This window comes from Perna viridis, chromosome 1 (genome assembly GCF_037379345.1).
Source record: "Perna viridis isolate PV_CMFRI_1.1 ecotype Kerala chromosome 1, ASM3737934v1, whole genome shotgun sequence".
NCBI classification, from domain to species: Eukaryota; Metazoa; Mollusca; class Bivalvia; order Mytilida; family Mytilidae; genus Perna; species Perna viridis.
This window is the reverse complement of record NC_142445.1, coordinates 38,118,229-38,132,728: the sequence shown is the minus strand read 5'-3', so window position 1 is coordinate 38,132,728 and position 14,500 is coordinate 38,118,229. Positions and strand designations below refer to the sequence as shown.

At 32.3% G+C, this 14,500-nt stretch overlaps 1 protein-coding gene across 2 annotated transcripts; it reads right to left on the bottom strand.

Moving 5' to 3' along the window:
* Positions 1-55: 55 nt before the first annotated feature.
* On the bottom strand, positions 56-12,215 carry LOC148628639 (L-threonine 3-dehydrogenase, mitochondrial-like). Of its 2 annotated transcripts, XM_088591502.1 has the most exons (9): positions 11,964-12,215; positions 7,818-7,984; positions 7,300-7,342; positions 5,655-5,725; positions 4,270-4,485; positions 3,587-3,693; positions 2,209-2,299; positions 813-1,079; positions 58-552 (listed from the first exon to the last, which is right to left on the bottom strand). In XM_088591502.1, exons 2-9 carry the CDS (start codon positions 7,960-7,962, stop codon positions 383-385), a joined length of 1,110 nt encoding a protein of 369 aa, XP_088447628.1. In that variant the 5' UTR covers positions 7,963-7,984; positions 11,964-12,215; the 3' UTR covers positions 58-382. The 2 variants fall into 2 exon arrangements, with proteins under 2 accessions (XP_088447636.1, XP_088447628.1); XM_088591510.1 differs by lacking the exon at positions 11,964-12,215 and having other exon boundaries at positions 56-552.
* Positions 12,216-14,500: the final 2,285 nt, after the last annotated feature.

The window sequence follows — 14,500 nt, the reverse complement described above, 5'->3', positions numbered from 1 at the left end:
AATAACATGAATATAACAAAAAATAAATAACTTGAAACTATTAAAGCCTTCAGATATAAGACCGTTTTCAAATAAAATAATTGAAGTGTTGCATTATAGTACATTTGTAGTGCATGACCTCATTAATAACCTAATCAGGTCAGCGATGACAAAAATATTCCTTGAATAATAATAAAAAGTGTCATATTTGAAATAAAACTTTATAAAACGTTTTTTATGTTCTTTTGTGTTTATTTTACTTATGACTTCAAAATAGGAAAAAAAACCTACATTTCTAACTCTTCGTGAAAATGTGGGATTTTCGACAAATTGATTGCAACCCAGTACACAATTATTTTGCACCTAGTAGAACACCGGTTCTCTCTGACTGTCTATGCAATAATTAAGCCATTTGTTGTTGTTTTCCTTCAACTTTAGGTTGAGCTTGGCTTTGATAGACAGGGCGTAGTTTTTCAAACATGATCTCACAAAGTCTTGAGATGTCATATTCATGTTTCCATCCCCAATCTGCCCGTGCATTCGAATCGTCAAACACTTCTGGCCAAGTATCAGCTTTAATAAGAAAAAAGACAAACTCTGTTAGTGGGGAAAGACATCTTTGGGGGAAATGTTAGCTGTATTATAATAAATCAACAGTAAGCATCCTAACAAAAAAAAACCAAACAAACAAAAAAAAAAAAAAAAAATAAATAAATAAATAAATAAAATAAAACAAAAAACAAAAACAAAAACAAAATAAAAAAAAGTACACACAAATAAGAACACTCTGAAAATTACAATCGCGACTAACTTACAGGGATTCAGAAAGTTACCTATATTTTGTCGACTGTCTGGTTCAAATTTGGCTTTGAGGTCGGGAACATGTTTTCTGACCTCCGCTACTAGTTCTTCCGGTGTAAAGCTCATGGCGGTGACATTATAAGTCCGTTGTTTCAGCTGTTCAGTTGGAATTTCCATAAACTGAACGACGGATTTCAGACAGTCATCAATATACATCATTGGCAGCCTCGTATTGGCTCGAAGAAAGGAAGTGAAGTCACCGGTTTGGAGAGCGTCGTGGAAAATGTGGACAGCATAATCTAAAATGGTATGTAATGCATGTGAACGGCCGTTGAACTATATAATAAAAATACACAAAACTTGTCTACATCTTCGAGAATGGAAAGACTCCAAAAGAGAAAAACAGTACAAAACTAGAGTTATAATCGATGGTTTCAGTTTTCTTACAAAACACCAATTCTGAAAAATTAGTCAAAGTAGCAGAAAAATAAACTGGTTCAATAGAATAACAAATGAATTACTAGAACATTTGGAACTCGAATAAGGTAGTTCTGAAGAATATACACTAGGGTTTACACAAATTATTAACTGCATTAGTTACTGCGATTTTGTCATTTTAGAAAAAAAAAATTTTAATTCCTGTGATTTTGGAAAAAAAAACTGCATTTAGTATTCTGCCAAAAATCCATACAGCGAATTATTACGATTTTAATTTTCGAACTATTTTCAGTGTTTCCCATTCATAATAAAATATAATGTATTGGTTTTGCCAATCATTGAAGACCATGTGGTGACCTGTAGCAGTTAAATTGTTTGTTGCTTGGCTTTTGGTGGATGGCACATCTCATTGGCAATCATACCACATTTCTATGGCAAGCCTAAGTGGACAAAAATCAATATTTTTTTTTAAATATTAGAAAAGATTTTTTAATATTAGAAATTCATTTTGTAATATTAAAAATTCATTTTCTAATATTACAAATTCCTGATTTAGTAATATTATAAAATATCACACATTTTGTAATATTACAAATTCTTGATTTAGTAATATTATAAAATATCACACATTTTGTAATATTACAAATTGAATTTGTAATTTTAGAAAATGAATTTGTAATATTAGAAAATCAGTCACATTTTTTAATATCAAAAATGATTTTTTAATATTAAAAAAGTGTTATGTGATATAAAAAATCTAATTTGTAATATTAGAAAATGAATTTATAATATTAAAAAATCATTTTTAATATTAGAAACTGCTCATTTTGTCCACTTTGGCTTGCCATACATTTCCTATTTTTGTATTGATGACATTTGAATAACGTTTCCCTTTCATGACCAATATTAGTCTTGTGTATCTTCATAAGCATAATTATGTTTTTTGAGATATATTTCCAATAAAAACACACAAATAACACATATTTATACCAGTTGTTCCACCACCAGGGTTTGTGTCAGCAGATATAACACCGGGGAACCGCAGACTTCGGAAGTCCATTCCAAATCGGTGGTAGTAGTACTGAAAATAAAAAAATAATAAAAACAGATTTTGTTCATTTCTACACAGCCAAATGTGCCACATATGACAATCATATGGTGCTCGATTTACATAATAATCATATAATAATCATATGGTAATCATGTTTATCTTAATTTACTTATGATGGACATTTGGTTATCATATGATTGTTTGTGAAAAACATAACTATAATGATCGTACCACGCTCGATTCATATGATAATCATATTCACATTATGTCAATTTGCTGAATTTTGATTGGTTCAATAAGAGGGTAATAATCTGCTCTATCACATGGCTCAGAGGGTGATAGATTTTGTCTACTACCCTCTCGTGAAAGGCTAAACACGTTCCAGTAAACATTAAGTACCAGTTCAATTTTAGTCAGTTTAGCGTTTGAAGGAGAGGTCCATATCAATAACTGATATAACATCGATTAATAGACTTATTCATATTTTTTTTAAATTAATACGAATCTGTATCCTAACATTTTTAATTGTATTGTCAAATTAAAAAGTAAATGAGTTTGGAACTGGAAAAGAAAGTGTTCAAATGAGAATGTATGTCATTGTTAAATATCCATACACTGCATTCTTGAACTTTTTTTGCTTTTGGTTTTTGCTGTTGTCGTTAATTCTGTCTCATGAAGACCTATGGTAACAGTTGGATTAAATAACTAGATACAAGAAAACGTAAAGCAGAAAAAAAAATTATAAACATGTGTGTTTGTGAGCAGAGAAAAGGTCCATCACCTATACATTGAAAAGGAAAGTGATCCACAGTTGACATTTACATTTTCAAATAAATGCGAAAATAAAACAATTCTAATGAAGAAAATAAAGACAAAACAAACATACAAAACTGATTGTAAGGACTTACTTTGAAAAAAAAGAAAAGAAAACGTTCAGTGTAATAAAATAAAGGATGATAGAAAGTTTGTTACCCCTTGAAAATACATTGTCACCCTCGGCTACGCCTCGGGGGTAATAAACTGTTCTATCACTCTCTTAGCTATATGTTATTTATATAGTAGCAAACCATACGTTTCTCATGTGTGGTTCTTTTGATTGCGTTCACACAGATGTCATACTCTGTTTGTTTTGAGGCATGGGCATTTTTATTGCACTAAGATCTAAACTTTTCTGTTTTCATTAACGGTACCTACGGTGATCGCTTCCGTTCCTTACAATAGGCAGTAGCGACAACAGAAAATCAATTTTAAGTAACTGTATTTGATAATATGTCAAATATTGAACAAGAAGACTGTGGTGAACTGTTTAAGAGTTACCTCGCCCATCAGTTCAGCATGAACTTTAGACACTCCATAAATAGTCCTTGGTCTTTGTATGGTAAGGTCAGGAGTTGGGTTTCTAGGGGAATCAGGTCCAAATGCACCTGTCAATAAAATAATTTCTAGCTTGAAGTGAGCTACCCAAAGTTTTTTTTCCTACCCAAAGGCATGAAACGTGAGTGTTATGACCGTTTACTACTTAAGTCCGTTTCTTTGTAGTTTATTAATGTATTAAGGCTTTCATGTTGATTTGCTAGTACCAGAAGTTTTCGAGATGATCACTTTGAAAATGAGTAAAAAGATTCGGAAAATATATCCATGTTATTTTCTTGTCATACACAAAGAAGTTTAGTGGGCATGATTTACCTTACAGTTTACGTATTTGTAATATTCAAGATTATTATTATTCGATTTTTTTCTGTTATGGGTTGGTTTGTGTTTTCTCATGTCAATATAAATATTTTTATTTTATTTTGATGTCTATTTGACAATAATTATGGTTTCCCGAGAACAATAGAAATAAATTAATATAAATCAACAGAAAAAAAAGTATTTTCCCATTCTTCGTTTACGTTGAGGCTACCTAGCGTCAGATCGGATAAAATACTTGGGGCTACTAAGTATATGTATTGGTTATCTAAAAGTTGTGAGTAATGAAATAAATTGACATTGTAACTCACCTATTGTACTGGGAACAAACAATTTTAGCTTATATTGTTTCGAAAGCTCCAAGACATTATGGAGACCCTCAATATTGACCCGCATTGCCAGGGGAACATTGTTCTCTCCGACTGCACTGAGGAGAGCGCTAAAATGGACTATCCAGTCAACATTATGTGTAACAATGAGTTCTTGGAGTCGTTTGAAATCTAAAATATCCGCAAACAAGTATGGACCTGAAAAGAAAAATGAAATAAGAACATTTTGAGGTTTCGCCAAATCTTACCAAGGATATATATAAAACTCGCAGATTTTTCTGTCATGAATGATTTTTTTATATAACTTGATACCTTTCTAATGTGAACAGCCAGACCATTGTATACATATACGGCTGTCTTTAGGGATTATACATTGGTAGACAAAACACTATTGATTCAATGGACGGAACCCAATCTCTAGTTTCCAGTACATTTCAATTTTGATATTTAATCTTATACACGTGCATTTATTAAAAAACCTCTGAACTAATAGCCCGAAAGTTAACAAAACGAAGCAAAGAAACAAGAATTAAACTACTTATGTGTATAATATCAAGATACAACAACTTCTCACAAAACTCAGTGTAAGCGAAACTTCAATACATGTATTCATCTAAGTGCAAGTGAACTTGTTCGATATTTCCACGTGAAACTTTTCATATGCGTCGTGCACATGAATTCAAATGATATTTGTGTCTGTCAAAACATAACAGGATAACTTCATTTTAGGAAGACATTAATTCAAGAGACACCAACGATAAAGCAATTATATCGAACGCAACTGCGATTAACTTAGCTACTAGATTTGTAGCGTTCAATGATCTCGTTGAAGTACATTTCAGCTACAGCTGTTCACATGGAATAAATGCACAATATAAAAACATTTATTTTCATTTTAAAAAAAATTAAATATCACACTCAGTAGTAAGAATGCGACTTGCCTCAACGACAAATTACAGGCTAAGTTAATTTTTTCTTCTATCATTTATGAATCTGAAAGTTTTAGGAAAAGCGGTCTTGTCACTTTTAAACATGTTTTATTTCATGTAGATGTCAAATTGTGATACATACAAAGAAAATATAAATCTCAAAAGAGGGTCAAAGTAATTTGTCAACGGACTAAAACACATTTTATGACAAATAGGTACAACTGTCAAAATATTCTCGTCAGGAGAAGCTTGTTTCGAACAACATCACGGCAAATCTAAACAAAGGAAAAATACAATTCCCTTGTCCGTTTATCAGTCAGTCTGTCTGTCTGTCTGTCTGTTCGTTCATTTGTCCGCCAATCAACAAACGAAAGTTTCGGTCATATTTCATTCTTTGTTCATACCATGTATAAAGGTTCATTGTTTTTGTATACTTACCACTAGCTGCCACGTGTGGTGGTGCCTTTATAATATCTGACATGAATACATTATTGACACCATATCGCTTCCTGGATGGACATTATAAAAGACAAAATCATATATTTAACAATATAACACATATCATTACATCAGATTGATATGTTGAATGACTGATAAAATGTTAAAGTACCGTGAAACCTGTTAAACCGAACCCTGAAGAATCCGAGTCCCTGTCTAAACCAGACACTTTTAAATTCCCGTTATATCAATTCAAATGTATTTTGACCCTTGAAAACCAAACACTTGTCTAAACCGAACCAATTTTTGGGTCCTTATGGAGTTTGGTTTAGACAGATTTCGCTGTATTTTCTACTGACATGAATGTATTTTTCACACCATTGATTGATTGATTGATTGCTTCCGAGGAAGACAGTAAAAAATGATCCATTACTTTTAAAAGTTTAACACAAAAGGCAAATAGCCAGGAGAACACTTCCGTGTGGCAGGTCAGATTCAATACTTCGAGGAAAATGAATTTTATTAATGATTCGTAACTACAGTGTAGTTTCTTGACATATTATTGATACAACGAACGAATTCATACAAAAATCAAACTTATCAGTCAATCAATTTTAATATTTTGTTTCTTGTTAAAGTACATTTAAATTGCAGCTGTGCACACGGATTGCAGAAATTTTCATTAAATATATATATATATATATATATATATATATATATATATATATATATATATATATATATATATATATATATATATATATATTTTAAATTCAAAATTGAATCGATCGGATACACTTGAGTTGCCTTGACAACAAATTGCAAGTTAGATTAAGTGCATTGTCAACCAGTTTTATTGTTTTAAGCAAATTCAAAATAACTTCAGCAAAGAAAATTTAGCATAATTTTGTTTGCCCAAACCAAAAAAAGGTAAACCCGAAAGCTGACGAGACTTGTCCCTTGATTCTTCTTTAAATAGTAGTGGTTTAAATATTTTCTCCACTCAAGATGTTTAAAAATCAAGACTTTCTATACGCTGGCTTAATGAGTGGAAAAACAATTTCAATAAAGAAAAGTTGATGGATATTCAATTTCTCCTATAAAATTAGGAGAAAACTTGGAAAATGTAAAATGACGGGAAAACTTTCGCAGAAATTTAATCACTGCTCAGTAGTAAAAAATCACGTGCATTTTTAATCACAGGCATAGAAAGGGAGGAATTAACTTGACAAACCGTTGACAGAGCGATAATTTCTGCGAGAGTTTTCATCCCTTTCACATACCAAGTTTTCTATATATTTCATGAGAGAAACCGATTTTCCTTCTGCCTATATCTGATCAAAACTATATTTTCCACTCTCTATGGTAAAATTAGGAATTTATCATGCTCGCTAAAGCTCGCATGTCTAAAATTAATTCAAACCACTCATAACTGAGGGAGAATCTATACTTAAACTTGGTCTTAACAAAACAAAAAAGTTATCGCCAAGAAGTTCTGTTCTTTATAGGGTAAATGCTACTTTTCATTGTCGTGTTAGCCTTAAATTTTAAAGTACATGTAAATGTTTTGAATGCAAAAATGTCAGTCTTAGTTTCACAAAATAACGTCGGTTTTAGAAACATGACATATCACTAAATATCATACCTCATTACACTGGCTAACCCCGTTCCCAGTTGTCCAAGGCTTCCTAAAATAGAACTATACATGTATATGTAGTAGGTGCCATGCGTGCACTTTGCACTACATTAGAGTACCAGGACCGTTTATGTATTTCACGTATACACAATGCAATAATTACTGTGTCAAGATAAACTGCTGTTTTGTATTCTTGCAAATGCTACTGACCATGCTACTATCGCAGATTCTAAATTCACCAAGTCAAAGGAATTATGAAAGCAAGCAAACGCAGCCTTACTTAGCTGATTTCCAAATTTACACTTCTCTCTGTCATAAAAAGAAGTAATTTTGTATATTAAGGGCATACTAAAATTCACTCTTGAGTAATTAACTGCACATTTTTGCGATTTTTGCAGTGCAAGTTTTATTTTACGGAGCATTTTGAATGAGGATCCATGAAATAGAAAGAAACCAATAAACACAAAAAAAAGAAGAGTGAATCCATTAAAACCGGAAGTGAGAATCTCCACTCTAATTTCTCTCACCCGTGATGAGGACTTTCGGTGGATGGTCACCATACTGGTGATTGTCTTTGCTGTATTTTCTACATTCTGTTGATGAGCATCTCTGACATCGCCCGAGGACCGTCACTAGTTGTCTTTGTAAAGTTTTCTGAATGCTTGTTGTCATAATACGGGGAAAGATTAAATGTCTAAAAAAAATAATGGATAATATGTATAATGTTAAAAAACGATAAACACTCTTAGAAAATAATTTTGTTTCAGAAGTAGGTATGGGTTGTGTTGAATTGTAGTTGTTGTGAAATCTATACGACCTCCAAGCACTTTATATCATAGGTAACTGGAAACTGTTGAAGCAGATAACTTGACATCGGTAAAATTCCCAGTGCAAAATGATGTAAGGCCATGCATTACTGATTTTATGATCTTCACTTGTTTGCACTAAACTTTAAAAAGGGGGATTAAAACAGGTGAATGTGAAGTTAACAACCGCTTGCTTTTTGGAGAGGAGCTATGATTTATATTTTCATCATTTTTTTATTTTACGTCGAAATTTTGGCCGAGACTTAATTATCCAGATAAAGGCTTTTGTAACAGAACGAAATGCTGGTTCGGGAACTTTTGTCTACCATGCAGTGTCGGTCTGCATTTTTGTTTTAAATTCAAACATAGTCCCATATAGAATTTAAGTGGTTTCTCCCTAAATGAAGGCTTTATTTATTTGATGATAAGACTTGCTCAAGACACTTTTTAACTTTACAAGTCCTTGATTCGGTGACAACCCATGGAGCATTATTTATACATGTAGCATACATAAAAAAGCTCAGTTAGTTTTAACGTTTTAATATAAAAAAAAGTTGTGTCTCACTTTGTTGTATTCATCCGTTAATGGACATAGTGTAAGACAAATCTAATCCTATTACATGTTTCTATAAGCTTTTGCAGATGTCATCTAGTTCCAATCTTTTTAAAGAAAGTAGAAAACGCTTAGTGGCTTTTAATATCATATATAGGCCTGTATCAAGCCTTTGTCCTTTTTTAAAAATTTTAATAAAAATCAGACTTTTGATTTGTGACTTTCTCATGAATGTTTTTATTACGTACATGTTTCCACTGGGTCTACACCACTGCTGGTTGACATGAGGTCGCGGGTATTCACCAACCCAATAGTCAGAATTGTTTGACTCCGAATTATATCATATTTTATCTACCCTATTTATTTAAAAAAAGCAAAAGCATCCTGAAATACGTAAAACACTGAGGCTTCATTCCTTGAATTGCATACGGTAGAATCTCTCCGTGATGGATTTAGCTTCCTCTTTCCATAGTTTTGGTTTTGAGTATTTCATGTATACAACTAATATTTTGATTATGATCTTCCTACATATTTGATTTTAATGCTGCTGCTAAGAGGTTACTCCTTGAAACACGTGTACAGCATATCGAAATTTACAATATATAAAACTGTTATATTTTGTACTCATATCATTATGCTTAAAGGCGGCATATACAGTAAAATATGTTTAAACCTAACTCTGAATGATAAAAAAAAAAATCTGTCTAAACCAGACACCATTTAAAGAGGTAGACTTAAGGTTAGGCTTTTTATATCAATCTCATGAAAGCATCAAAGTAACTTAGGTAGATTTCAATCCGTTTCAAATGAAAGCTTGAAAGACAAATGTGAAATTGAATGTGATACAAACATATCGCTGATTTTGAGAGTTATCCTGTCCCTTACCATAAGTCTACCTCCTTAAGCCCCGTCGTATCAATTTAAATGTATTTTAATCCTTGAAAAAAAAAGCAAACACTTGTCTAAATCGTATAGTATAGTACAGTAACAACTGTTTTTTTAGTTATTTCTATCGATATGCATGTTTCGGCGTTCCTTCTGTTGTTAACACTTTCCGATTTTTTGCAGAATATGTATAAGCTAATGCATACAATTAGTAAACGGTCTGCTCCTTGAGAACACAGACATATCCCCAACCATCATTTATAGAAAATCATTCGATTGGCAATTATTTTACATTACTTTACAGTATATATATATAAATTTAAATATTTTTCAAAAGCATCCTGAATGCTTATAGAAATTAAGCATTTTAACTCAGATATACCCATTGAATATTCTACTTTTATATCAAATGTGATCCATGTTTTCAATGTGACTTGACATGCAGCAGGATTTAAAGACTGAAATTAAAACCACCATGTCTTTTCAATTTTTATGAAGTGTTTTAACAAAGAACTTTATAAATAGTACTGTCGTTCGATTTTTGATTTTTAATCAACCGAACCAAACAATGAGATAAGACGATAAGCTTCAAATTGGATATACTATTTAAATCTAATAGCATAATATAAATGTTCTTGATTGATATGTTTCTGTACTTCTATAGTGTTTTTACATGTATTACATGTACAAAGCAGCAAGCTTATCTGCTGGAAACACCATATAGTTTAGTCGTCAACCAGTTTCCAACATGCCGCGCTGGCTGCTTTTTTTTGCGGAACATTGTGTGGACATATTTTGTTTTATCAGCGTTTGGAAGAAGGAAAGTTTTTCATGAATGTTTAAACACAGCTATTCATAGTATTAGTCTTTTTTACCGCGTTAGCATTAAGTACAGTAAATCTTCTAAGTTAATACTTTTGATTTATGTATAAATGCTATATGTATGTTTTCCTCAAGGTGTTGCATCTCTAAGAAGATGTAGGTGTTTCTCGAAAGAAGGTGAGGCTAAACTAAACCATGAAGATTATTTTCAGTGTTCATTATTATTATGAATCTTGTTATTGCATAATAATTAAGGAAAAAAGGTCAATCCTTCAAAAATGAACGGTAGAAAGTGGCAGATCAAGAGTTTTTTTGTTTGTTTGTTTGTTTTTATTTGGGGGGGGGGGCGTTGTTTGAACCCTCTTTTGTTGGAAAACTTTTTGAATAAAAATTGGACAATATATAAAAATACCAATCAAACAACGAGCTGAATGCCCCTTTCTAAATTCTGTGATCCGCGTCTGGTTCAACATAGCCATATCTTCCAAACTTAGTTTCTTGTGTGATGCATAAGATCCCCAGGTGTAGTTGGAAAAAAATATTTTTGATTTTTTGAATTACCTAAATGGTAATTTGAAAAACTGCTATAAGTTCATGTAAATTGACACACATTTGATCAACTTAGTAAAGATATGACTCATAGAGCATAACATAAATTTTAACAGAAAAAAAAGTTTGCATATGAAAATTTGAACTTTTGTTAAACGGAAGTACAATATTTGTTTATCCAGGATTTTGCTCGCCGTAAGTGAGCTGTATTGCCAAGTTTTGTGTCGAACTTTGACTCTAGCACATATACAAGTCAAATGGTGGCTTCTTCTGAACTTAAAATCGTTGAAGTGTTAATAACGAGGCAGGATTGTGACCATTAAATTTTTTATCGACGTATGGTTGGAATAACAATTACAGATAAAGATTCCCAGAAATATGCAGTAGTTGGTTGAAAATAAAGCCTTCAAAACAAAAATAACAAACGCATAGTCAGTTAAAAAGAAACAAGCAAAAATTAAACAAAAAAAAACAAAAAAACAAAAAAATGAAGAAAATCAATACAAACCTACCCGATATTGCTAGTTTTCTAAATGCTTAGAAAATGGGGGTTAAAATAACCCGCAAATACTGTGCACTTGACGGGCATGAATCAGTGGGTGTCTTAGAGCAACAAAGAATGTGTATTATACCGATGCATCTGGCCCATGACCTATTTTTTAAATGGTGTCGTGATTGCCTGTTTGCCTTATGCTTTACCCGTATTGTCTTTTAATTTCTGTGTGCTTCCTTTATGTTACGGATTTTGTTGTCATTGCTTGTGTTTTTATCCGTGACTTGGTCATATGATTTTTATGACTGTTGATATGCCAACGAGAACTGTTTGTGTTACTTATAGATTTTTGTATGATTTTTACTAGTACTTTCAAAATGGACCATTTACTCTACTCTTTTCTATATTTGTTCTGGCTGACATATGGTTCGAGTTAAAACCCACACAAAATACACGTCTCACTATGTCGATGTGCACACTCTTTTTCGGTATGTTCAAAGTAAGAAAAAAAATAAAAACAAACGACTAATGAAGAGAAAGTTCGAAATGAAATAAAGTTTCTGACCTTGTTATATGCAGTTGTAAATTCCACCAAATATTCTTTACAAATGACTGGTCACAACCTATGGAACCAGGTTTTCCGAAGTATTTTTAAAACTTTTAAAGATATGACTTGTGAAAATAATCCTCCACGATAATAAAACTTAATTAACTACTTCAAAGTATTATAATTCTAAATCAGGATTATGAACTCGTTGTCACAGAAAGTGTATTTTGCGTCGTGTTTTGGGGGCTCGGCCGTTTTGTCCAATGGATTCTTTTTCGAGATGGTGTGTGTCAAAATCAAACCTTTTCATTGGTTGCTATTTCAGATCCGAATTTTCCATAAACGAATTTTTACTGAACTACAAACCATTTTAAACACAATGCACAACATGTTCAAAGGTAATTAATGTAGTGTAAGAATATAAGCTGGTCCTGAAAACTTCTTCTTTTTTCCCAAAACATTTTTCATAATCACGGGTTATCACGCGCCTGTGTCTATGGTATTGGTGGAAAGACAGGGCTCGGCAAGTATTTTGTCTCCTTACAATGGAAAATAAATAGTAAATTCCAAAGTTTGGACAAACCTCCCCATCCCCAAATGCAACAAAACAAAGCAAAAAAAAATATAAATAAATAAATAAATAATAATAAAAAAAAACAAAAACAAACAAACAAACAGACAAACAAACAAAAAATAAGCACAGAAAATATATACAATTTGATCTCAGCTGTAATAACAATCAAACAGTTGCTCAATAAATATATTATATAAATGACTACTTAATGACCTGTACCATAAGAAAGTCCAAGCAGGCTGCACGTCTTTTGCAGTATCTATTATTGTTAGCTAAAACCGGCAAGTAGTTCCAACAACCGTTCAACATGACTTTATACACCGAATATAGTATAACCAAAATCGTTAACCTTTCTTTCAATAACATGTACTGGTTTCACATCCGGGCCGTCACGCTGTCAAGCGACGGAAAAACCATGTTGTTGTTCACAATTCCTATACCCACTACGTTCACGATCAAGCTACAGTAATTGACATCTGCTGTCGATTTGTTTACGGTCATTTTCCTCGCTTGACAGTGTGATGGTGGTGGTTTAGTTAGATCAAAATGTCAACTTTAACACCTGGGTTTTTCGAATATGATTTGTTCCCTGCATGATTTTCATGATGGTACGATACTTAAGGTAAACTAGTATACAATGTACTTAGGTAACGACACTTATCCTGTTGAAACTAATATATACATTCGCAATAAAAAGTATGTGACACGTGTTCCATTCCATGACTGAAAAGAATCCTGTTTTGCACGCTTGAACGACTTTTTTAATAAGTTTAATCAAAAGAAAACTCACTCCGTTCAATCAAGGATAGTTATAGTCATTTGATAAAAAGAATTTAAAGTTTTAAAGTTTTTAATTTAGTTTTAAAAATCAATTCTGTGTAGGCTATACAATTTGAAAAGTTCGTACCTTTACATTACGGAGTTTTGTCGACTTCATGATGAATACCGATAATACTACTAAGCTAACTTTGTACATCTGTGTGATATACTGCGTTAAAACCTTAAGTTGAGCGTTTTTCTAAAAAATATCTATAAGGGAACAAGCAATGAAAATGAATACCTCACAGAAAGACCTTCATTATGAAAATAAGGGATAATTACACTGCTATCTTGTATTCTCTGACGTTTAGAACCTCACTCTAGAAGCTTCAAACAGCCCTCTTCGAAATTTCCAGAAGGTGACCCTCTGCCATACCCGGCTATGCTCGGAATCAAGGTTGATCTCGCGTGTCAAAGAGATTGGGCGCGATGTTGAGATTGTCTTGACATAATGAGAAAAAGTACTAAATAATCTTACGACATTATATCCGATTGTCATACGACTTCTGAGTACTGACCGATAATTTAAAAAAAGCCTGTACGCAGCGGTTAGTAAGTCTGCCACTGCCTGGAGCTTTCAAGTCTTGATGTAACTCCATTATTTTATAATATGTTTGACATTTCTGAGAGAAACAATTGCAGCAAAATTTCTTTTGAAAGTAAAGTTAGGAACAGCCATGATTCAACCCCAAAAAAAAAGGACTGCAACAAAAACAAAAACAAAAAAATTGAGACACAAACACATTGACACCTGCACTTAATTCAAATTAGCGAATACCTATTGCTTATATAAAGCGTCCTCTTCTGGTCAAGAAACACCCATCAAGTTTCTTTCCTTTTACGGCATTTGGCAGAAAAATAGTACGAAAAATAAAATTAACATCATTGGGGAAATGGATATACCATTTAAATCGATAAGCTCATGGTTGGTAGTATCTGACTCCAGACTTTCTTAAGAAATCTAACCCTCATTAAAAAGCGCGCCAAAAAGTTGAACAGTCACTACTTAAGTCTGTATGACATCAAATACAGTAATAATTACAATGAAACTATTAAAGGTATTCATATATCAAAGTAATCCAGATATAAACGAGTAATCAAGGGAACCAAGGTTCTAGCGGAAATCAAAAGAATGTAATCCAGGGACAAAGACCAAACATGG

Excerpts from the sequence above, each read along its gene's own strand:
- LOC148628639 (XM_088591502.1), bottom strand. The coding sequence starts at position 7,962 with ATGACAACAAGCATTCAGAAAACTTTACAAAGACAACTAGTGACGGTC. Across the intron at positions 7,343-7,817 it reads ACCGAAAGTCCTCATCACGG|GAAGCCTTGGACAACTGGGA; the intron begins GTGAGAGAAATT and ends GTTCTATTTTAG. Across the intron at positions 1,080-2,208 it reads CCCTGGTGGTGGAACAACTG|ATTATGCTGTCCACATTTTC; the intron begins GTATAAATATGT and ends ATACCATTTTAG.